General features: G+C 38.2%; 1 protein-coding gene across 3 annotated transcripts in view; it reads right to left on the bottom strand.

The window, feature by feature from the left end:
• Positions 1-26,337, bottom strand: part of ERICH3 (glutamate rich 3) — a 112,909-nt gene that overhangs the window by 58,132 nt on the left and 28,440 nt on the right. For 2 of the 3 annotated variants that reach the window (XM_053920811.1, XM_045199549.2), the window contains 4 exons: positions 24,007-24,078; positions 22,243-22,371; positions 17,375-17,533; positions 10,895-11,113 (listed from right to left, as the gene is read on the bottom strand). In XM_053920811.1, the coding sequence (XP_053776786.1) occupies positions 10,895-11,113; positions 17,375-17,533; positions 22,243-22,371; positions 24,007-24,078 (579 nt within the window). The remainder of the gene's footprint in view (positions 1-10,894; positions 11,114-17,374; positions 17,534-22,242; positions 22,372-24,006; positions 24,079-26,337) is intronic. The other variant, XM_053920812.1, reaches the window with a different exon arrangement.

A 26,337-nucleotide genomic window follows, 5' to 3' on the forward strand; every position in this document is an offset into this window, starting at 1 on the left:
CAACATAAAATGTCTAATATTCTCTAACTCCCACTGTCTCTCAACTATTGCAGTTTCTTGTGTAAACATTAAAAAGCTCAGCAACCGAACTAATTATAGTGGCACACACACTACCAACCTGTTTTTAATCTTCAGACATATAACTCTGAGTCACATGACATTGACACTATTTCCTTATACTCCCCTCAGTAGACAAGGTCAGTGTCTTAACCATTTTTACGCCCCCAATGTCTTGCTAGCGTTGGTGTCTAATGTTGGACACATACATGGAACTGTTAAGGATTCCAGATTCTGTCCTTTGCTGAGACAAAGCTATTAGTAAGTTGACCCCACCCTAAATCAGAAGCTTTCTATATTTATAGGAACTTGATAAAAATCAGCACATGAAAACCATTTGAAGGCATCCCGTTAAACAGAATGACACCTTTGGAGATTAAGCCTTGATAAGATCAACAAAAATCCTGACCATAAAAAGTGTCAAGGCAGTGTCCATGTTGACTCTGATGGCCTTAGGAAGAAGAAAATTCTGACAGGAGCCAGAAAGAGAGTGTTCATTTCCTAAAAGTTCAGGAAGCAACTGGTTACAGTGGAAACATAGAGCACCCTCACTATGCTCATTCGGTTCTTCTCTTCTCCTTCCTCGCCGCCTTTTCCTTGTTCTCTCCTCCTTCCTCCTTTGCTTTATTACGCTTTCTCTTTCCACTCTCTTCTTGCCCATTTCTTACTACTGTGTAACTCATATCACACGCTTACTCCCTTCACGCTCACAAACACGGCAGTCCTTCTGAGGCATCAGAGCTCCAAATTTTGAGGATGTTGAATTCACACATGTGCATGTCCTTCCTCATTTCCTTCAACAGAATAAATTCAGTAACTCTGCTAAGAGCTAGAAATTATCCAGGTGGACTTTGCTTCGGGTGAAAAGATCCCCAAATCTGACCCTCTTAGCAAAAAGGCATTCCTTAAGCTCCAGCTGCTGCAGACACCCAGCAGCATCTTGGCTCTCCCTTTTCCCAGGGCTGTATTTCACAAGGCCATCTGCTAAGATATTCGACTGTTGAATTGGATTTTTACACTGTTTTTCAAGTCTTTTTAGTTATGTAGTTGCCAAACTGCAATGCTAATTCTAAGCAAAAACATTGTTTAAAGTAAAGCATTTGTCTGAAATAAATCAACCCTCCTATGAGATATGTTGAATAACCATATATTAAAATCATGCTGATATTTTCCTTTTTAAATTTCAAATCTGAGTCCTCTGATGAGAAAAGCCAAGACTAAAACAAATCAAAATAATGCATTGGCTAGAATGGAAACTGAAAAACTATTTTCAAAATTAATTCAAACAGGAGAAGTATACAATTTCTCTAGGAAAACTAATAATTGTTTTACTTTACTTGGAGAAAAGGGGTCTGCATCAGAAAGGTATAACTGATATCCATGATATTTTCCTCAGATGAAAAGTATAATTGAGTTTGTTTTTCATACAAATAGAGCAATATCTATTAATGAATACAATACTAATAAATATTTGATTAAATGTAAATAAAATCAAATACCTGTCCTCGACAAGCTTCATAATCTAAGACTACAAGTAAAGAATAATAAATGTACTAAGCAGAACCCAGGAAGGGGCATAAGAAAAGTGACAAAGTCCTTTTGAAGAAAGGAAGAGGTGGGATCCTATTACAATGTACAGAAATACACTATAAAGTGCAAAGCCTTTGGGGGGCTGGGAACGGTATGATCACACATCCTTCTTATCTGTCAGACACTCACAGGTAATTCATAGAAAAAGGACATTTGCCTTCTTAATAGAAATATCAGTTAGAGGTCTAACTGGTGCCTGTGTTGAAGAAATGCCTGACTGGTTACAATTATTATCATCAAAGATTTGAGAGAATAAGTCTTGGAAATACATTCCATGTGACTGATTCAAGGATGACAATGCAGGCTGCCGGTGTCAGTCCACTGGGTGTGCATACTAGTCTGCCAGTAACTAGTCATGAGACCTTGGGCGGCTTATTTAAGCTTTCTTGCCTCAGGTTCCTTATTTTTAGTGTGAAGAAATGATTTTCTTTCTTGGGTTTATTGGGTGGATAAAATGAGAAAGTATATGTAGAAGATGGATCGAAATCCCCAGCACATGGTAAAGGTCGACTCAAGAAAAAATATGATTATTGTTGTCATCATCCAATAACTTCTCTATTTTATTGAAAGTTAACAAAAGACCAAAACATAATAGCCTATAATTAAGTGAAAATAAAAGAGTATAGATGGTTTACAAGTGGGTGAATTTCTGGCAGAAAGGAATAGCCAAAGAACACAGTGCAGAGGTGGGGAAGTGACGGACCAAACAGTTGAGGGTGTAGGGAGTAGTGAGTCCAGTTTGGCTTGGATAGGAACAGAGGCAAAGCTGGATAGGGGTAAAAATCTGACAGCCCTTGGATGCCAGTGTACCAAGCATGTCTTCGTATTCTGATATTTTGACATCTAGGGCTCAATGACCTTGGGGAGACTAACCCTTCCCAAGACTAACCAATTCCTGGAGATAGTAAGTGAACTTGCTTGGAAGAGAACTTTTCACATGCAAACCAGGCCAGAGCCCACCCCCATCTACCTCTTCTGCTATGTGACTCTTAGACTCTGGGCCAATATTCCACCCCACCCCTCCCCGCCCTAATCACTTCTGGACCAGGTACCAGACAACTCAGGACAGCTCTCACACCCCAGAGCCTACCGAAATTATTACTATTCAATCCTATAGCTGCTCACCCTGCCCCTTCTGCTCCTTTTCTCAGAAACCACAACAAAGGCTCTTGCCTGTGTTTTCTTCACACTCCCTCAGCTCCTGACTGACCCTCGGTTGGTTCTTCCCTGTACTGCCCTGTGTGACATGGTGTGATGGTTACTTTTACCTGTCACCTTAGCTGGGCCCTGATGCCAGGTACATGGTCAAATACTGTTCTGGACAGAACCCTGACTAATATACATGGCATGCCCCCTCCTCTTGGGAACTGTAAGTGGCAACGTGTCTCTCCAATGGCAATCGTCTCATCTATGGATCTCAATATACCTAGAACACAATAAAACCTACATTTTAAAATAGCCAGGCAGAAGAATGTACCTGTTCTCATTAGGAAAGAGGATCTGGTGAAGGTGTTAAGCAGGGGAGGAGCATGCCGAAAGCTATTCCACAAAGTTCAATTTAACATCATTATGTAGAATCTGCTAATACTAAGATGGACTTCATTTACCCCCACTTTCTGCATTTTACCCTCTGCTCCCGCTAACTTCCTACTTATCTTTCAAGGCCCATTCCAAATGCCACTTTCTTTCTGAATCACTCTCCAATCTCCTCATTCAGAATGAATATATCCTTCTGCTCTGTTCCCGTTGTGCTTTATTTATACCACTATGCTTGTTCTCATCACAATGCATCATGGTTAATTGTACATATTTCTGTCTCTCTTACTAAACTGCAGTCTTCCAAGAACAAGGATTTGGTCTTATTTATCTTGGTAGCCTCAGCACCTAGCAGAGTGCTTGTCATTATAAATAAAAGCTAAATTGAACTACTTGTTGATTTAGAGGCAGGACATAAGTATGTAGATGATTGCAATAGCAATAGCCTGGTTAAGAGTTTGGCAACAAGCATCTGAACCGAAGATGTAGCAGTAGGAACGAAAAAGGATTAACACACACATGAGCCATTGTTAAGGTGTCGTGATGTGCTGTCTGAGGCAGCAGCCACCTGCCATATTTGGCTGTTGGGCACCTGGAAGGTGGCCCATTCAAATGAGAAGTGCTGTAAGTATAAAATACAGAATTTAAAGATACAGTATTAAAAACTGTACAATAGTTCATTTTAATTTTTATATTGATTATACATTGAAATGGTAAATTTTGGATATACTTGGTTAAAGAAAATATACTATGAAAATACATTTCACACATTCTTTCTACCTTTTGAAATGTAGTTATTAGAAAATTAAGGTTGTTTTTCTAGCTTACAGTATATGTCTACTGGACATTTCTGATCTTTAGGATTTAGCAATTAATTTGATGTGTGATGAAGATGGAAGAGGGAATCCTAGATTTTGAGCTCAAATTACTAGAGGAAAGGTCCTGCTTTAGGAGAAATAAAGCAGTTAAATGGAGACTCGGGCTTAAATTGAAACCATGTCGAATTTGAGGGGCAGTAGGACCTACCAATCGGCATGTGGTCTTATTTACTGTGTTATTTACCATATTTTGCTGTGTATAATGTGCATCTATGTTTTTGGCCCAAACTTTCAGGAAAATAATCTCATTTTAATTTTTTAATTCAATTTTTAAGTACTTATATTTAGAAACAAAACCAATTATTGTATTCCAGGGTATTATTTTGCATATGGGTTCATTATTGCTTTCTAGAGTTACACTGTTAACACATAAGCATAAATAAAAGAATTAAAAACAGTTATATAGATGCAAAATTAGTACCATCTATCTATAATGTACATCCTTATTTTTCCCTCAAAAATTTGGGCAAAAAAGCACACATTATACACTGCAAAATACTGGCATCGTGGCAGCCTCATTTGGAGTCTAGGAGGCCAACCAGACCCAGAGAAAGCCCCGGGTTTGTTCTTCCTTGGAGAAGCTCATTGTCCTCTCTCTCACTAATCATATAAAAATTAAACGACTTGGTTTTTCTAGTTACTAAAATAACGATTAAGTAGGTTTTTATCTGAAAGTCTGCACTTTCACATTTATAAGCACTATTTATGGGACTATCCACCTCTTCAGTACACTGCTACGTAGAGTAGGTGGCAAGCAATCCTGAGTGAGAACACAAAAGTCTGCAGATGGATGAGATAAACCTCAGAGCAAATTCTAACTAATCTCATAGATTCTGTAAAAGCAGTGCAAAGCTCTGCAGGCCCTAGAACAAAATGAAACAAAGCAACAGGGCACAGACGCAATTTGCTGGGTGGTGAGACCTACCACCCTCATCCTTTGGCTCAATGGATCAACCCCCAGAGACACAGTCCACAGAATCCAGGGACCATGTTCTACACATTCATAGAGGAACCAGACTCCTACCTCTTTCTTTCCTTTTAAGAACACTTAAAGGATGCTTTGGGGTGGTACTCATAAAATAAAGAGTGAGTTTAATCTGTGAATTAGTCAAGAGAGCCACCTCCCCTTAAACAAATCATTTCTAGATCAAAATAAAATAAATCCAAGACTAAAAGTAAAAGTTCATGAGTCACTCCGTTGTGCCAATTTTATTCTCTACCCCAGGAACCAAGGGACAAATCCAAGAGACACCTAGAAAGCTATCAAAACCACGTGGTAAGATGACTACATCCTGAATAAAAAACAAGTATCAAGATCTAAGCCTATGGTGATGCCTAGCTTTAGAGGTGAAGAAGAAGAAGGGACACGAAAAAGCAAGGCAAGAGGTAAGAGAAGATGACAAAGAAGCATGAAAAAAATAGAGTGGCATGGAAGGCAAGAGGGGAGTTTCAAGCAAGAGTCAGTAAGAGCACAAAATCCTACTACCTAAGATAAACTATGGTAAGTAGGAAACAAAAGCTGAAATGATAGAAGTAAGCCTGATTATACTACTACATAAAATAAATGTAATTGGACTAAGCTCACTTATTAAAGGAACAGAGATTCTTGGCTTGAAATAAACACAGAGCACTCATATGTTGCATAAATACTTTAAAGCCTAAAGCTTAAATGTAAAGACATCAAAGGCTGAAAATAAAAGAAATATATATTAAATGCTAATCTAAGAAATAAGGAAAAATTAAATACTAATCTGAAGAAAATAAGGTAAACGACAATTAGCCAAAATAGATTTTAAGGACCAAAATAATAAGTAATAAAAAGGATCCTTTTTTAATGATTAAAAAAAATCACTTCACCCATAAAAAAGAGTAATCCTAAGTCTGAGAGCATATAACAAGATGTTCTCAACATTTACAAAATAGAACTTGCCATTTACAAAACAAAGCAAGGAGATATTGATGAATCTACAATTACAGAGAACAATCATTAGAATTCGGAAACTGGGAGACCACACTGATTTTTTAAAATGCTAAGTATGTAAAAATACAAATGACATAATTTACATTTCTTATCTATTGGGCATTTATAGAACGCTGATTCCAAAATTTAGAGAATCACAATCTTTACAGAAACTGAACATATATTAGCCTACAAAGCAAGTTTTCACAAATACCAAAGAATCAAAATCATACAGAACAGGAATAAGCAGCTTTTAAAAAGTAACATTCAGTGAACACAAAGGGAGTACTTAGAATTAAAATAAGGCAGTAGAAGAAAAATCTCAGCAGTATGTGTGGAAAGTAAAAGTGAAGAAATTTCCCAGCAAGTAGAATAAAAAGACAAAGAAGTAGAAAATGGGAGAGAAAAGCTAAGAATATTAAAGCATCAGTTTAGTAGTTCTAACATTCCCAAAATAGGGATTTCAAAAAGAGAAATCAGAAGGGGGGTTTCTTAGGGGTTTTTTTTAAAGACCAGGCCAAACTGAAGACTTGTGACTCAAGACATAGACATGCTAAGGTCTGTCAAAGCCAGGCTGCCTGCCGACGCCGTGCTGCACTTCTCCCCTCAGAATGGCCACACGAAGCTGCCTCCCATGCTCACCTGTGTTTCACTTGTCATGCCCCTGGGTGGAGAAGTTGCTGCTCTCTCCTCTGAGCCCATTTACAGGAGCTCATTCACCCAACTGTATTCCTCTTGATGTCCACTGTCTGGCCCATACCCTCTAGGACCTTCTAGATGCCCTGACTCTGGTGAGCTCCATTTCCTTAGGACACACTTGTGACCTGGCTTCTCGGACTTCCCCAGAAGAGGTTCTTAAAACTATTTCTAAAGAAACAGCCCTAGACCCTGACTCAAAAACTCCATTCAGTTTATTTTCTCCTGGAAATATTATCCTTTTGTTACAATGCCAGCTTTGAGTTTATTTCTAAAGTTTTATGCATATAAGTGATAGTACACCAAAGAAAAGCAGGGACTCCGTTACCACACGTGTTAGTACGGTAGTTGCTCTGGGAAGCAATAGGGGATGCGAAGGCTCAGGACCAGGGGCTCAGAATATGACGGTAGTCTTCTACCTCGTTAAGAAGTAACAGTGTGAACATGGGTGTTTGCTTGATTATTGTTGTTTAACTTGTACATGTCAATTTTTTGTATTCTTATGGTTTATGAGACATTTAAACTTAAAACTATGAACAGGTAGAGTTTATCTCAGTAATATATCTTAACATAAAAAAATCAAATGTTGCCAGCAAGTGAGGATGATGAGGAAGTCACTTTATGTGCTAAGTGGGTACCACATCCTTTGAGATAGCATGTTTGTGGGCCTACTACCAGCAGGCAAAGTGTTGAAAATAAGTTAGTAGATGTGGTAGATTCTATTATTGGTCCAAATATTCACTGCCACTGTCTGGGAGAAGATATTTCCCACTCTATTAATGTCAGGTTTGAGACTGGAGTTCAAGCGCAAGTGGCATGTGTCAGTTCTGAGTGGAATCTTAAAAGCATTCCATGGTTCTGCTGTCGTGAGGCCGACACAGACAGGGACAGCGCCTCAAGTCTAGGTCCCAGAATTTCAGCTGACCAACAACAGATAATGATGAGAACAAGAAATAAACCTGTGTTGTCATAATCTGAGTTGCCTGGGGTTGTTCGTTAGACTAAGTGACAGCAGACTACTCTTCAGAGAACTTTGAAGCAGCAAAGAAGAAAACCAGAAGTCTAAGGCTGCAGAATGTGAGGAAAGCATTTGGTTACTTTATATGAAGCCTAGGTACATTGAGAGACAGAGATGAATATTGGAGAGACAATAAAAATACAAATTAAAGAGGAGAATGGCAGACAATGTTAAGTGCGTGCATAGTGGAAAAGGATAAGATTAAGGACACAGAGCAGAGGGAGGGCCTCAGAGATGAGGGATAGAATGCTTTCTCAGAGACTGTAACAAAGGAAGAAAACTGGTGAAAATAGAAGTGAAAGCAGGAAATTTGAGCAAGAACAAGGAAGATAGTCCCAGTTTCTTCAGAAAGTTATTGGTGAGGACAGATGCTGAGAGTGAAATGCAGACAAAAAGTAAATAAAGCACTTAAGAGTGAAGTTGGTTACAATGGCATTTTTCACAAAACTAAAACAAATTATTTTAAAATGTATATGAAACCACAAAAGACCCCAAACAGCCAAAGCAATCTTGAAAAAGAAGAAAGCTAGAGGTATGATGCTTCCTGGTTTCAAACTATACTACAAAGCTAAAGTAAACAAAACATAATGGTATTAAAATAAAAACAGAGGCACAGATCAATGGAACAGAATAGAGCCCAGAATTATCCTACACATACATGAACAATTAACTTACAGCAAAGGAGCTAGGAACATACAATGGGGAAAAAATAGTCTCTTCAATAAATGGTGCTGAGAAAACTGGATAGCTACATGCAAAAGAATTGAACTAGACACTATCCTATATCATACACAAAAATTAATTCAAGATGGATTAAAGACTTGAATGTAAGACCTGAAACTATAAAGTTCCTAGAAAAAAAACATAGGCAGTAAAGTTCTTGATAAGCCCCTTGTCTTAGTGGGTTATTGTTATTATTATTATTTTTTTGGATATAACTCCAAAGCCAAGGAAAACAAAAGCAAAATAAACAAATGGGATTACACTAAACTACAAAGCTTCTGTACAGCAAATGAACCCATAAGCAAAACTAAAAGGTAACCTATTGAATGGGAGAAGATATTTGGAAATCATATCCAATAAGGGGTTAATACTCAAAATATATTTTTAAGAAACTCACATAACTCAACAACATAAAAACAAAAGCACCAAATTATAAAATGGACAGATGATCTAAAGTTCCAGTGGTGTCCAACCTTTTGACGTCTCTGCACCACACTGGAAAAAGGAGAATTGTCTTGGGCCACACACTAAATACATTACAACACATAATCACAAAAAACCTCATAATGTTTTAAGTAAATTTATGATTTTGTGTTGGGCCACATTGACAGCCTTCCTGGGCTACATGTGGCCCGTGGGCTGCAGGTTGGACACTCCTGACAGACATTTTTCCAAAGAAGATGTACACAGGGCCAGCAGGCACATAAGAAGATGTTCAACATCACTAATTGTCAGGGAAATGCAAATCAAAACCACAGCTACAAACCACAGCTATAGATTCTCATCACCTTACACCTGTTAGGATGGCTCTTATCAAAAAGGCATCAAATAACAAGTGTTGGAAAGGATGTGAAGAAAAGGGAACCCTTGTAAACTGGGACAGCCACTATGGAAAGCTGCATGTAGATTCCTCAAAAAGTCAAGGTAAGAACTACCACATCACCCAGCTATTCCACTTCTGGACATTTATCTGAAGATACAAAAATACTGATTCAAAAAGAGATATGCACCCATAGGTTCACTGTAGCATTATTTACAATATCAAGATGTGGCAATAACCTAAGTGTCCAACAAGTAACAAATGATTAAAGAAGATGTGATACAGACATGCACACACATAGAATGGAATACTACTCTGCCATAAACAGGAAAATTGCCATTTGTAACAACATGGATGGACCTTGAGGGTATTATGCCAAGTGAAAAAAGTCAGACGTACTAAGGCAAATATTGTATGATATCACTTGTATGTGGAATCTAAAAAAATGAGCAAATAAAGAAAATACATTCATAGATACAGAAAACAGATTGGTGTTTACTGGAGGGGATGGGTACTGGGGAGGAGGTGAAATGGTCGAAGGGGATCAGTTGTGTGGTGCTGGTTGGGAACTAGACTTATTGTGGTAAACACTATGTAGTGTGTATAAATATCTAATTATAATATACTCTTGAAATTTATATATACACATAGGGTCCAGCACAAATAATGCCACTTTTTTATTATAAAATATTTTATTACAAAATCAAAGCCTGTAATTCTGTAACACCACAATATCACACTCAAGCACACCATATGACATTTTAGGTGAAATTTTTTAATTAAAACTATAAATTATCACACCCATATTATTACCCTGCCAAGCACACTCAAGCAGGTGTTACTTCTGCTGGACCCTGTATATATTTATATGGATATTCTTGTATACCAATTTTGCCACATTATATATTTTTTCAAGGATGAGATTGGTTTTGAACAGCCAGCATGCCGCCTATGTGCGTGTTGGTATGACACTCCCTGATTCTCAATCAGGGAGATGTTCACCCAGCCACCTTCTAACAATCACGAAAGTTACAGATAATTGCAATTATATGTATATATAAAAAATATGTACATGTATACTGGCACACACACACACACACACACACACACTGGCCTTAGGACTAGTCTTCAGTATTTTGAAGAAATAAGTATAGCAAAGTAAAATATTTTCAAAGAAAATTGAAATAATTGTTTTCTAAATACTATACAGTGATTTGCCAATAATCATTAAAAATAAGCTTTAGTAAGATATTTTATATAGTATATTTTTGTTACATTTAAGTTTCTGAATTTTCATAAATTAAATGTTAAAATATTTTTGACATGGTTGAAAGAGCAAATTTAAAAAATAATTTCAAAATGAGTAGGGTACAAACTAAATTTGATCACACAAATCAGTGTATTTTTATCAATTGTGCAATCAGTTACTAAACTACTCAAATATTTGATTTCACATTCATTCAAGCTTATAATTACATTTATAAAAGTATTATATTTCTTTATGCAAGTCATTCTGCCTTTGATTTCCTTAAATTATTTTACTGCACATCTAGAAATTAAATAATGCAATGTAATCTCTGCTAAATTAATAAAAGAAAACTTGATTCCATAATCACCCTGGTAAAGACGGGTTCTAAGCTATTTGGAGCAGTGGTTGGATGAAATCTTCTCCTTCTCCACGTTTCAGATCTATTTTCCCTTGTGATTTTTCCATCCGGGGGAGGAGATGGAGGAGGAATAGGCATCATGTAACTGTTAATGTTCAGAAGCTGATATCGATTCATTCCCTGTGAATTGTCCATGGAATTCCTGAACTTCATCGCTGCCTTCTTGCCCTGGAATCACATTTCATGACAGAAGAACCAGTGAACAGAGAAGTGGTGACTCAATGTCATCCAAAATTAGAGACAAGGCTGTATGATTGGCATTGCATGCAAACACAACTGATAAAAATAGGCCAGCTCTGCACACTCCAGTCTGTTTGAAGTATCCACAGCAGATTAAATTTTCATGAATTTCTAATCTTATCTAAATATATTTTTAAACCAAATATACAGTGATGGTATCTCTATAGTACTTTTGGAATTTCCCCTCAACAGTCCATTAAATCTATGTATAATTAAACAATTTAGAGTTAAGCAGTTTGAAATGTTTACTTTGAAGCAGGTTTGAACTGTCCACTTAACAATGGGGTGTCAGCACTTTCTTCATATTTGTTTCACCCATCCAGGTGTTATAATATTCCTGGATAATATAATATTAAGGTACCAAATACAGATACTAACCTAAGACTCTTTTTAGCTTATTTTTCCCTAGAAATTCAACCCATCCAAATAAAGCTACCCAAGATAACTACACAAGTACACTGATGTAAATGAATGGATACACACATGTAACAAATTTAGTGGAGCTTTCAAGTCCATTAATAGGAGAATATTTAACTACATTTCATTTTGTTTTTATAATAGATTCTCACCAGCTTCAAAAAGAATAGGGTAAATCTATTCATCCAGACATAAAAGGACCCATGTGGTATAATCATACATTTCTTTTAAATAACTTATATATAATTTTGACAAAATTGAAAATAACTGGAAGATTTGAACATAAGGTTGTTATGGGGATTTGGATTATTGGGAAAGAAATCATTTTGCATTTTATAAATCTTTGTATTATTTGACAGTTTAATTAACATGTATTACCTTAACAATTACAAAGTACCAAAAGTTACCATTGAACATGTTACATCTTTCAGTTATATTTGAGTCTTTAAATTTTCACAAATTGTAATTTTTGTGTATCTGAGGTAGTTTTCCAAACATTAAATCATTTAAAATCATTTTTATCCACTTTATATCCATTTATTTTTTTCTGATTTTAAATCATTTTTTTATTTTTCAATTACAGTTGACATACATTAGTGTATTAGTTTCGGATGTACACCCCAGTGACGTGACATTATATAACTTACTAAGTGATTATCCTGATAAATAGCCTATCCACCTGACACCATACATAGTCACTAGAATATTACTGACTCTGTTCCCTGTGCTGTACTTTACATCCCCATGACTATGCTGTAACAACCAATTTGTACTTCTTAATCCCTTCACCTTTTTCCCCCATGCACCCCCAACCCCTTTCCTTTGGGCAACTGTCAAAATGTTCTCTATATCTATGTCTATTTCTGTTTGTTTTGATTTTTAGATTCAATTGTTGATAGATATGTATTTATTGCCATTTTATTGTTCATAGTTTTGACCTTCTTAAAGAAGACCCTTTAATATTTTACACAGTACTGTTCTGGTGGTGATGAACTCCTTTAGCTTGTTCTTGTCTGGGAAGCTTTTTTCTGTCCTTCAATTGTAAATGATAGCTTTTCTGGGTAGAGTAATCCTGGTTGTAGGTCCTTGCTTTTCTTCATTTTGAATATTTCTTGCTAATTCCTTTTGGTCTGTAAAGTTTCTGTTGAGAAATCAGCTGACAGTCTTAGGGTAGTGCCCTTGAATTAACTGATATTCTCTTGCTACTTTTAGATTTTCTCTTTGTCTTTAACCTTTTGAATTTTATGTGTCTTGGTGTGGGCCTCTTAGGGTTCATCTTTTTCAGGACTCTGCACTTACTGGACTTGAATGTCTATTTCCTTCACCAGTTTAGAGAAGTTTTCTGTCATTTTTTCAAATAGGTTTTCAATTTCTTGCTCTCTCTCTCTTCTCCTTCTGTCACTCCTATGATGTGAATGTTGGTACACTTGAAGTTGTCCCAGAGGCTCATTACACTCTTCTCATGTTTTTGGATTCTTTTTGCTTTTTGCCTTTTTTGATTGGTGGTGGTTTTTTTTTTTTTGCTTCCTTATATTCCAAATTGCTGATTCCCTGTAAATTAGTCTTTATTTCAGTTAGTGTATCCTTCATTTCTGACTGGTACACTTTTATGCTGTTGAGGTCCTCATTAAGTTCATTGAGCATCTTATAACCAGTATTCGGAAGTCTGCATCTAGTAGATTGCTTATTTCCATCCTGTTTAGTTCTTTTTCTGGAGTTTTGTTCTGTTCTTTCATTTGTTCTTTTGTTCTGTTCTGTCTCTTCATTTTGGCAGCTTCCCTATATTTGTTTTTTTGTATTAGATACAGCTGCTATGTCTCCTAGGCTTGGTAGAGTGGCCCAATGTAGTAGGTGTCCTGTAGGGTCCAGTGACACAGCCTCCCCTAATATACAAGCTGGGCACTCAAGTCATATCCCCCTCCATGTGGGCTGTGTACACCCCCCTTTTATAGTTGAGCCTTGATTGCTGTTGGCACATCAGTGAGAGGGATTTACCTTCAGGCTGAATAGCTAGCTGCAAGTCTGGCTGCAACCACTGACCTCCGACCAGCTGTGCATTGGGGCACACACCACAGAGCAGGACTAACTTCAATGGGGCTTTGGTATCTGCTGAGTCTGTCCCTTGAGTGTGTCACTCATGGAGGTGGTTGGGTGGTGATGCTTTGACATGGTCTGAAGCTGTCCACTGTAGGTGTTGCCTCTGGGGCTTCCTAGAACGTGCAGGCCAAGGTCACTTCTTTTCTGCCCTGAGCCACCCAAAATAAGCTACAAAGCAAACTGCCAATGGCTGCTACTTGTGTTGGGCTTGGAGGTGCCCCAGCAAGGCAAAGTTGTGAACTAAGGCTGGCTGCTTCTAGCGCTGGGCCTGGGGCCACTTATCGAGAGGTACAGGGCATGCTCAGGCCAGATGCTGCTTGTTTGGAAGATTTTAGGAAAATCTGAATCATGAGGCAAGATAGGCCATTAGTATGGAAAAGCTGCAGGAAACAGCTTGGGTGGGCCTGAAAGTTGGCTGGGACAGGGCCTCAGAAAATCACCAAGGTGGGGCAAACAGTGTTAACCAGGTTGATGGAGTCCCATGCATGGTGCCTGCATTTTATACCAGTTTATTTGGTATGGCTTTAAATTCATTTTCAGTCAATTTATTCTTTATTTTGATATGCTTAAGTAGTAAAAAGTAAATTTTAAGAAAGGGAATTCATTCTCCAAACATTTCTCATTATAAATAAATAAAAGCAGGTGAAGTAAAGGCATGTATAGTTCAATTTTGGTTGAAGCCAACACTTATATGAACAGAGAAGGATTTAAATAGATATTCACCAAGTTGTTTAGAATTGTTAGAATGGTTCATATTGCAGGTGTTATTTATGTTCTCGTTTTACTTTTTCTACATTTTCCCTTTGTCTGAGATGGTGTGCATTGATATTGCAATAAAATATAAATTAAAGAAATGAAAAAAATAACAATAAAATGAATAAATGGAAAACTTTTAGAGCTTGGGGAATTATTTTTTAATTTCTAGGTAGTTGTCAGTCAAATGCATGCCTTATTTGGAAATGGTTTAATAATTTTTTTAAAAGGGGCATTTTTAGCTCATGGCATCTTGAACATCTTTCCATACCAGTACAAATACCTCTACCTTATTATTGTAAACACTCTTTAATATATTACAACACTTTAAAACAATACCCTATTAAATTTCCAGGTATCTTGTAATTGTTCACTATTATAATAATAAATATTCTTGAATGTACTGCTGTCCACACACAAGTGTATCCCTAGGAAAAATCCCTGTAGGTTAAAATGCTTGAGCATGTTCATTCAAAGTGGTGACAGATGTTCCCATATTGCTTTCACAATAGTTGTACCAATTCCTGTTTCTGTCAACAGTGTATGAGAAACTCTCATTCCAAGGATAATCATTTCGATCAAGTCATTATTTTTACTCAATTGCATTTCAACCAGCCTGTTTGTTACCAAATTGCTTTTGCCTAAACCAAAGACCCTAACTCCTGATATTCACAAAGATCAACCTGCTTATGTCTGTTGGGCCTTCAAACAAGTCCCATGGGCACACCGCACCTTTCTTTAATCTTTAAGAAGGCAGTACAAATTTATCGGGGGCTCACTACATCCTCGTCAATCATGCGCACTATGAGTCTTTAGGACTTTCTTGTCTGACTTTATATTAAATCACTTTTATCATCAATGCCATTGAAAAATTATACATCTTTTCTGGCAGTATATTTTGTTTATGTACATTGTAGTATAAAGTTTCAGTAAGTTAGAGACTTTTGCCTGCCCTGATAATTTATATACCACCGATGCTTAGAACAATACCTCCGTGGTAGTAAGTGCCCAATAAATATTTACTGAGTGAAAAGTGTAAGCTTAGCTAGTTTAAATGAATATGGGATTTATCTCAATTTTGTTAGCCATGGAAGTTACCATTAAGTGTCTGTCCCTCAATCACTCACACCCCAAAACTTGAAAAGCAGAAAATATAAGGCCCTGTGAATATTTAATTAGTAAATCCACTCAGTGGCTCAAGGATGATTTGGAAAATCACCTGAAATAAAAAATACCTTCCTAGCCCAACAGAACTTGAATATTATCTGATTGATAGTATTCACACGTCTTACAGGACAATGTATCTATCAAAGTATATAGTACAATAATACTTAAAGGAGCTTAGAAAAATTATATAGTCACCTTGGCAAACATGGAAAGTGCCCATCCAAGTACTATCTAGGGTCGAGGATATATCACCCATTGGACTTTGAATATTTTCAGTCTTAATGGCAACGTTATTCTTAGAGCACACAGAGGGTTTTAGCCAGAGACCTTTGCGTTTTTAATGAGACGGGTGTATCAAGCCATCTTAGCCTGATGCCGTTAACATTCCATTCTACCAAATCTGCTCATTCTGATTCCATGCTCACCAGGCAACCTTCTCATTGTGATATGGCTTCCCGTGTGGGTCTGCCTACAGGGGGAGATGCACCCTTCCTACAAACTTCTATTGCTTGACAGCTGTGGTTTCATGGTCCCTCATTACGATTTTGTTCTGCATTCTGGTTTACTAGGCAGAGAAAAATTAGCTTGCTGTGAGTTATTTTCGCTAGTCTGAGACAGTGTCTCAGGATCTGACCATTTCTGAAACTAGCCGAAACAGGAAATGTCTGGGCCATGAGGCGACCAGGTCCTAGAAAGCGCAAACCTAATTGACTTATGACCCAGTAAGTTCCCTTTTCTGGGGAAGCTTTAGGCAGTCTTTAGGTTTAATTTCCCCTGCTTTCTGATAAACTACTATTAAGTTATAATAAGGCTTGTCAAAAGTGCTACATAAACTGTAAACCATATTAAATGGATTAAAATATTATCATTTTTAGTCATATTTATACTTTTATTGTGAAAAATCATTTATATGGATTAATTCTTTAGTGTTTGTCAATATTAGATAAAAATATTTTAATTTCATACATCTCATGTTTCCTAAAAAGGAACGGTATTAAATTCACCCATTTCAACCAATTACTATTTCACCAATTACTATTGTATTATGATACAGGTTCTTAAGCTGGTAAATGTTTCTTCTTTGTGTTAGAAATACAAACAACACCCTCCCTAGTTACTGAGTGTCTTAATTATGTTTCCCTGTTTAAGGAACTCGTGTTTTATAGTTGCTATACTTCCTTTCCGTGCTCTATTAAAATCACTGGAAATTATCTGAGACATAACCTTGGAAAGGAAGCAGAGTCAAGCTCTTGTTTGTGATTAATTCAGCATTTTTTTTAAAGATAGACATTCTTTTCCTTCTCTAGCCAACGTTCCCCAGAGTCAAACTTGAAGCAATTTCATACACTGATGGTAAAGTAAATCAGCATGCAAATGCAACCCTATTCTTGGAAAGTTTCATTTTCTAGGTTTCATGCATTCAAAATTTGGAAGCAGTCAACACTGGGTCTATTCGGATAGAAGGCATATCTGTCTGTAAAAAGTTCCTCTTTGTTTTTCATACAACCCTTCAAATTAATGAGAGATCACCTTATATTATTACAAATCCACTCCTTACTCTTTTTGCTCAATAACACAGAAATTATAGGCTATCCCATTAGAGCAAGATAATTAAATAGAACATCATAAGTGCTCAATAAGTGCACAATACAAATTTCACTGAGTAGATCGATTAAATCTAGCATCTTAAATACTGTGATAATCTAATATTCTAACCAAGAATAAAGAGATAGGTCCTGAAGAAGTAATATTTACCACAATGGGAAATGGAGCATCATTTTCCAGTGGCGAGGTTTTTGATCTGGACCCCGAAGGTACCTTTGGAACAGCTCCTACTGCAGGATTACTGGGAAGAGGCTGTAATCGAATTGGAGGCTGTGTAATTCCTGGGGCAGTGTATGGTCGAGGGGCTGTCTAGACAATTAAGGGAAAAAATCCACTTAAATTAGTATTTTGACATGTTTCCAGAACCAATTAATAACCCACCAAATTGACTAGAGTAATTAATGGTGCTTTTTCACGGAACAGATTAAACTTTAATTATGTCCTTCCATTATGCATACCCTTATGACCCAAAGTATTTGTTAGAGCATATGGCGTGGAAGTCCTCTACATCACTAAATGCCACAATTACAGAGTATTCTAGACAAAGGAGACGTTTGTTCTCTGTTAGGTTCCTGTATTTATTCATACGGTAAACTCGCTGACAATACCTAATTTACGCTGTGCACAGAATGACTTTGCTCAATTAAATGTTAAGTTGAATAATGTTCCTATTTTAGAGATCTAAAGAGATATGACTGGAATGGAGTCATTCCTATTTAAACGTTTTCAACATAAATTCTACTGAGAATCCTTTAAGTCTTAAGATTAGTGCTGAAGTAAAGCACTGTGATTCAAAAAAGAGGAAAGGTAAGTGCCTAACGGTAATGCATTGCTATTTAGTCAACTTTTTCCTTGAAATGTTAGGAAAACAAAAAAGAAAAATAGTCACTGGCAACTTTGGAAAACTGAGAAACTGAGATTTTTTTTGGCAGGCTGGATATTTTCCACTGGCCCCTCTTCTCTGCCCTGCTCTGGTCTCTGGGACTCATTTCTTTACGGATTACACCAACTCACCTCAGGATTCCAACTAGATTTGGCCAGTGAAAGGCACTGGTAGGAGATCAAAAGAGGAGGAAATGAGATCAGGGTCTTAATTCTCTTGGGCCCTTCTTACCAACGTCGTGATGGGCCAGCTAGGTCCCTCCACCAAAGTCCACAGCTCTGTCAGGAAGTCCTCTGCTGGCTTACACGCAGGAGAGCTTCTCTATGCAAATCCTACTTTCCCCTTGAGGCCGGGGTGGCATGGTTTCCCAGGGCTGACCCCAGCACGCCAAACATCCCTGGTTGTTTTCCCTTAACCCTGCCCGAATCTTTGTAAATAGTTTCTTTATTAAACCCTTCCTAATTACCCTATTTGTGTGAGCCATCTGTTTCCTGCTGAGACTCTGACTGATACACTTTCTAATCAAGAATATGCTGCAGAGAATACCAAACACGCCCGTATGGAGCATCAGCAGTGTCTGTTGTGGCACTGACAGAACATATGAGGTTGGTATAAAGATCAGCAATGTTACGAAAGTGGAAGAAACAAGACTTTTGGCCCAGCTGTTCTGTTATAATAAAATAGTGGAAAACCTGTTAAGAATAATACAGGCATATTTGGACAAGAAGGTGTGAGGAGAGTAGTATATAAATGACTCATAGTAAGGTTTACTACATTGACTCTGAAGAATGGTGAACAAAACATTCAACTCTGTAAAAGTGTAAATACATAAAAATGACAGGGCAGCTTCTGCCACCAAAGGTTGGTCTTTGTGCCATCCTGACAAGCGTGTCATATGTGCTAAATCTCTGGTTTTAGTAAGTCAATATTTATTGGATTCCAATTATAAGCACTATGAGGAGATTAAAAAGTAATTTTTAACATCTAATGGTGACACAAGACAATTAGTGCCACCGAACCACATAAATACTGCCAAAGAGAACATACAATAAAATACCTGAGAACTAACAGCACTTAGATCCACAGTTATTTGGAATAAGCCAATGAGACTGAAAAATAAAAGTTTCACAGAAGCAGGTGTGTTCTACCCAAATGGATGAGCAACAGAAGAAAAATGGAGGAGCAGAGAGGAGGAAGGGCAAATCTGACCATCGGGGTGAGAAGAGAACACAGGTAATACCCCCAACTGCCTTTCTCCACTAGTGATAGAATTTTTATCACGAAGCATGGCTACATTTTCCTAGCATCTCTGGCAATTCTGTGTAGATAGATTCCTCAGTTCAGACTAAAAGATGTGAGCAGAAGTGATACATGAACCTTCCAGGTCATGTGCTTAGCGAGAAGGAGTCAGCTTTCGATGGCTCTATGGAGTAGAGATGGCACAGCCGCTGGGATTCGCGTATGTGTCCTGGGGTTGGGAGCGCATCCTTAATGTTCACTGCACACGATCCTACATCCTGACCAACACCGGAAACCAAGTGGATTGACTAGAACAGCACTCGATTTCGTGAAACAGAACGTAAGCCTATGTAAGCCCCAAAAAGAAAGGCTGTAAAACCCACAAAGAAAAACGAAGAGGTTTCTGAACAAGGAAATCAGATCACCCAAAAGAATTCCTTTGAACTCTGGAAAACAAACATGCTTTAAGACTTTCTCGTGTCAAATAATCCAACTGAACACAAAAGCATTGAGAATCTAATGTAGGAATTCAAAAAAGCAGGTTACTATAAACTAGAACATGATCAATTGGCTGTTGTGTTCTAAATTTTATTTCTCCACATTTGCATACAGATATTCAGTTAGATGAATGTGGCAGTCGAATGTTTAACTGATTACATTTATCTCCAAAAACAAATCTGCACCATTCAGCTAACAGCTGTGAGCTACAAACTGTTGTAGTTCACATCAAAAGCCACCTTAAATTTGCTATATTTTAAATTGCTCATAATATACTTTCTTGGAATAAATATGTCACTCTAGCTTAACATTTTCAAATCTGTACCAGAATGTGAATCAAAATTGACTACCTGGTGATTATTCAGCTTAGCTGAGCATTTCTAATTCTTAGTGGATGATCTCCGGGGCTGAATTTTCCAAGCCTGTGCAGAATTAGTGGAATGACTTTCCAGAGTTTTAATGGGAACGATGCAGCTAAAAGCCTATATATTATTTTGAAAATCTAGGTGCAATTAGTGACCAATGCAATAACTATCCCCTGGATATTTTCCTTATTCACTCAAGAAAGTTAAAAGATAAAAATCGATGGCAATATCCCAAAAGGATTATTATCTTCGTCTCAATGGCACTTGGAGGTCAGGAGTCAAATGCAGAGGATATGTATCCAGGGTGAGAAAACAAAGCGGAGGACTCGAATGTCTGTAGAATGGGAACTACAATTCCGAGACCACAGTGGCGATCTTGTCCAGTGCAGAAGCACCGTAGGGGTGACCAAGGGAAGAATTGTGGCTTACCAGATAGAAAGGCTTCTGAAGTGCTGGTGTCAGTGTTTCCTGTAATTTTTAAATTACTTTCTCATTCCTGCCACATTAAGATCTCCTGGATGTATCATAAACTACTTATTGAGGGTGTTCAGCTGGAAAATTGAAAAGAAAGTCTTTCAAGGGTTTTTCCTCCCTGAAACAGGTGGGAAGATAGAAAACAGCACTTGATTGTTTCTTTTGTTTCACTCAGTTTAAGCGTTTGAGAGTCTAGTAAATTTGCCACATAAAAAAAGAATAATTTGTATACATATACATTTAAATGAAGCCTGGAAATATGGTAACAAGAAAGGGAAGGCAGTTGCTTTTCATAACCTAAGCTGTTCACCCAGAAATGTCAAAACGTATTTACCTTTTGCAGAATGTCAAATCTTAACACTGTTTGTGATGAACCTGCCTTAACAACCTGTGAAAGCACTGCAATTTCTCCATAAACACCGTGCAATCCAAAAAAACGTTCACGCTAACTAGGAAATATATCAGGCTCCACAAAGCAAGAATAAAGACTAATCAAGCAATTCATTTACAACTGAAACCATCAACCTCCAGCAAATATTTTACAGATCTTTTCTTGTATCTATATTGTTCAAGCTACCTTACCTTCAAGCAAATACCACCTCTAGGTTATAAATGAATCGAACTGGAAGGAGAGGTCGGTGTGCAATTTCTTTAAATAGAATCTCTACATATTTAATTATTTTCATCTTAGAGTGTCTGCACACACTTTTGATAAATGAAGCAAAAATGTAAGTATCTGGCCCCAAATGCTATAGAGTGCCACTCAATTTGTGTGCACACATAAGCTAGCTCTACAAGCAAGGTGAGAGTAGAGGGAACATCAAGGACAAAATGCAGAGATCAAAAACAGCACAAATATGTAACAACTAGTGGTTCAATTGGCTGCATCGTAGAATGCTAAAGGGTAATTGTGGGAATAGCTAAATTGAGTTCATATGGTTTAGGGTCTTAAATGTCAGGTGAAAGAGTCTGATTTTCTATAGGTGACACAAAGCAAGTGAAGGTGTTTTAACATGAAAATAACGTAAGTAATCTGTACTTAAAGCCAGCGGTCCCCAAACTTTTTGGCACCAGAGACTGGTTTTGTAGAGGGCAATTTTTCCACAGATAGCCTGGTGGGGGGCAGAGGCATGAAAAGGCAGGCTTGGCACGTCCGCATGTTGACGGCGCTTCTGCTTGCTTGCCCACCCACAGGAGGCTGAGCTCGGATGGTAAAGCAAGCAAAGCTTTGCTCACTCACCCACTGCTCACCTGCTGTGTGGCCCAGGTCCTACCAGGCCACAGAATGGTACCAATCCGCAGCCCGGAGTTGGGGACCCCTGCTTAAAGCAACTTATTTTAGCAATAACAACCAAAATGTATTCAACGGGAGTGATAATTGATTAAAGGTGGAGCATTCCATAGAGACAGAGTTGAACAGATACAAGACTATGTTTTTATTCAGTGGAATTCTTAGGATCATGCAGACATGTACCCAGAGAGCATTCTTTCTTATAATTTATAAGAAATCATGAATTAATGACTCGGGACAGTGCATGATGGTATTAAATATGACTCACCAGTGTTACTGGACTAGAAGATCCGTCCTCAACCAGACCACTGTGGCCACGACTAGCCTTTGGGCCCCCTGGGGGGTGGGGTGACAGGACGGGCATGCTTTTTTCTATAGACCATCTCATGGGCTCTCCCTAGAATAAGACAGTAAGTTACTACACCGATGCATAGTTAATAATCTAGGTCAGGTTCGTGCCTACCAAGTAAAAAACTACTACATGATTAAAGAAGTCTTTCATCATTACTTTCAAAATGTTCCTTCTCAGGCCTATCATCATGGTCAGAAAACGCTTCCACAGCTGGGCTGGGGATTTGGATGTGGCAGTGCAGGGCAGGAAATGAGCCTGCTTCATTCGGAGAAATAACTGTCCTCATAGAAATAGCTATAGGGGCGGTGTATCTTCAGTCTGGGCAAAAATATGTATTAACCGGCTTTAAGCAGATCACTGTAAGAAGCATGGTGTTCCACATTCCTCTGACCAGTCAAGAATACCAGAAAGTATTTCTTTTCTACCTTAAAAAATCATTAAATAATGACCTAAGCAAAAGGATTGCCTATTACATGAAAGAGGCCAAAAACAGGTCTTTCCCTAAGTGCAACTATAAAGCGAAAACTGTTACAAACTAAAAACACACAGGGAGGAACTGGAGTGTCTATCACAAGTCTGCCGATCCTGCAGCCGCCCGTCTATCTCGTCAGTGTGCCTGGCAGTCTGGGCGCCAGCGGACTGCACACTGCTTCAGGCAGCGCCCGTCACTCTTCATTTCCAGTAACCATTTTTCTCCATCAACACTTCAGCAGTAAGTTACAGAATCTATAACTCAGTCCTTGATGTAGGACAATATTGGCCAAGTTGAATTAACCACAAATCTCTGCACACTAACTCTTCTGATCTTGAAAAACTGGCCTGTCTTCTGTTATTTAACAACACTTTTGTAACGAGATTATCTTTTGACCGTGATAAAATAGACATATTTGAGTCTATCAGGCCAGAGGGAAAACTTACAGTCTTATATGGCAAGTGATGCTACAGAAGCTTTACAAATATTCATCAGTTTGTGAAAAGTGTCTTAGGCCTCACATTTGTAATATGACACAGAAAATAAAGAACAGCATGTGCATTTGAACGGCTCAAGGAACTGAATAAAACTGCCAACCTAAACGGAAACCTTTCAGACACACCTAATTGAATATCTGGTCTTGATTCAAATGTATGTATTTCATGCATTCCCTTCAAAGAAGGATGTCAAATACAAAATTAAAAAACAAACAGGGAATTTTGAAATGCCTCATGCAAAATGCCTAAACCTTATGCTGTTGTTTGTTTGCTAAGGTTTTTCCTACCACATATTCTCACGGGACACGTGCGAAAATGTGCCATTGGAGAATTCTTCAAATGCCCTGTTTCCCATCGGCTTGGGAACATAACCATCATTTTTACTTTCTTAAGAAAAAAACTCCTACAGCCTCCATCACCTATCAGTCAAGAAAATACAAAAACAAAATTCCAAACTTGAGAAGAATGTTTTCAAGCTTTTCTTTGAAAGGTTTATGCCTTCTAAGCCTATTTTGCACGGGCAGCTCCTCTTTTGTCATGATTTCCTGTAATAAGGGTGGCCAAGATTTAGGCGGAGTGAAACCAGCATCTGACCTCAGCTATGAGTTACCCCAAAGGAAAGTGCCCCAAGGAACTTCAATAATAGCACCACTGGCTTTCAAAATCATAAAATAATACCACGAAGTCAAAGAGAGTTATGTAGCTTCTTACCTTAAATCTCTGAATTCGCTCCTTTCTAGCTAAGGTCTCCAGTTTCTTTTTAATTTCAAGCTGATGGTAACGCTAAGCATACAAGAAAGAATGGAGGAGAGATTCATATCAATTACAGCAACAAATTGTTTAGAGAAAAATAATCCTCCCAGCTGACTGTATTCTCAATTACCCTTCCTGTCATTGAGATGGAGAAGAATCACCTGCTTTGGTGTGCAAGTGGGAATATAAATTGGTACAACTCTTTGGAAAGCCAATATAACATGTATCAGACAGTTAAAAGTGTCCCTACCCTTTAACCAGTAAATTTTACATCTAAACTTACGAGGAAATCTGATTTTTTTAATTAAAAAAATGCGTGAAGCATGAAAGTACTGTCTAAAAGGTCTACTTGTTGTTGGTAGTGTTGTTCTCTTCAAAGCAAAAAATTCAGAAGCCCAACAAACCTTAACAGAATAGTGAAGTTTTTGGTACATCTATATAATGGAATACAATATAATCATTAAAATAAGGTTCATAAAGATTTTGTTTTTAAAAAATGGAAAATACAGCCCTGGCTGGTATAGCTCAGTGGATTGAGTGCCAGCCTACAAACCAAAGGGTCACCAGTTTGATTCCCAGTCAGGGCACATACTTGGGTTGTGGGCCAGGTCCCCAGTTGGGGGCGTGTGGCAGGCAACCACACATTGATGTTTCTCTCCCTTTTTTTCCCTCCCTTCCCCTTTCTCTAAAAAGAAATAAATAAAATCTTTAAAAATGGAAAATATAGAAAAAAGGTTCGAGAATATAGAAGGATATAGAGAAAAGGATATAGAAAAAGGATAGAAGGACACAGAAATGCAATTTAACTCGTCAAGTTCATGTTGTGTGCCTGTTCCCACACTAGACACATGTTCCGTGTTCTTCATCTCCCCTTGAACAACCGTACCTGCTAAGCTATCTTATTTTACAGTGAAGAAACTGAAGGAGAGAACCATGAATTCGCCCCCAGGTCACACATCTCATCAGTGTTTGAACTTTGTTCTCTCTGACACTAACTTTCTATTTGTTTTAGTTAGTTTGTTTGTTTTTCACAAAATCTTGTTTCTCTCAAAATACAGCATGCTTTTTATTAATGTATAATATGAGTGGAGACTAAAAGCAAATATGAATATGTAAACAGCAGTTGTCTCTGAGAGGAGGCATATTTCCTTTTTATATTTTCTTGTGTTTTCCAAATTTTCTATAATGTATTATCATATAATTGAAAAGTAAAAATCATGTAAAAATAATCTGCTTATAACTCTAGTTGAAATCATGCAGGCACACTTAGGGCGTTTTAAAGAGTGATTTTTCTCTGCTCCTGAGCTGCTCCTGCCTCCCTCCCTAACCAGCACCCTCCCTTTCTTCTCCCGCCCTTCCAGCTCCCTCACCCACCTACCACCAAGCTTTATGAGATTCGGTATTAACCACCTTCCATCATCTATTCATTCCTCACTCCCCTCAGTCACCCACTCCCACCACCCTTCTCTTCCCCATCCCTGGAACTACTTCCACCAAGGCCACTAACGTCTTTGTTGTCTGGGTCAAACCTCATTGCTTTTGTCCCAGTACTCCTGTCATCAACCACTCTGCCGCTCTCGAGAACCTCCTGCTCCCAGGGCACCAACCATCAGGCACATTTTCCCACCACCTGCGGGTTCTCTTCCAGCCTATGCTGTTGCTCCTGATCTGCGGTGCACTCAGCACCCGCCACGCTGGAGACCTCCGAGTTCCTCTGGGCTCCCTCTCCTTCACCCTCTGCACTCGTCAGTGTCAGCCTCTCTCCTTCCCCGTCTCTGTGGACAGCTGCGTCTCCCCAGCGCTTCCACTCCCGCTGCCAGCCCACGCCCTTTGGCAACAGCTTCCTCATTGACCTCCCACCTCCAATCTTTTCCAGCTCATTAATCCATCTTCCACATTTTTAGCAACATCATCTTTCTAAAACAGCTCTGCTCATTTGTTTCACTCCCCTGCTAAACAATGTTTCTTCACCTCATCGCCTACACCCCAGTCCCAGCTTGCAGTTGAAGGCCCTCCAGAAACTGGGCGCCGACTTAGTGGAGAGTGTCCCATCCTGACACTCTTGTAACGAATGCACTGTGCTGGCTGACCTCAGACAGCTTTCCTTTCTGCCCTCTATGTCCTCTGAAATGCCTTTCTCATGTTTTCGTGTGGTGTCTCACTCAGTTTCCAAGGTCCAGTTCAAAGAGCAGGACCTCTGTGCAGCTTCTGCTGACTCTCACAGAGGCAAGGCACCAATCCCTTCTGTTCTGAGCTTAATCCATCTGTTCCTTTCTTCTTTTATTTCAT

The sequence above is a fragment of the Desmodus rotundus genome, chromosome 3 (genome assembly GCF_022682495.2).
Source record: "Desmodus rotundus isolate HL8 chromosome 3, HLdesRot8A.1, whole genome shotgun sequence".
Taxonomy (NCBI): Eukaryota; Metazoa; Chordata; class Mammalia; order Chiroptera; family Phyllostomidae; genus Desmodus; species Desmodus rotundus.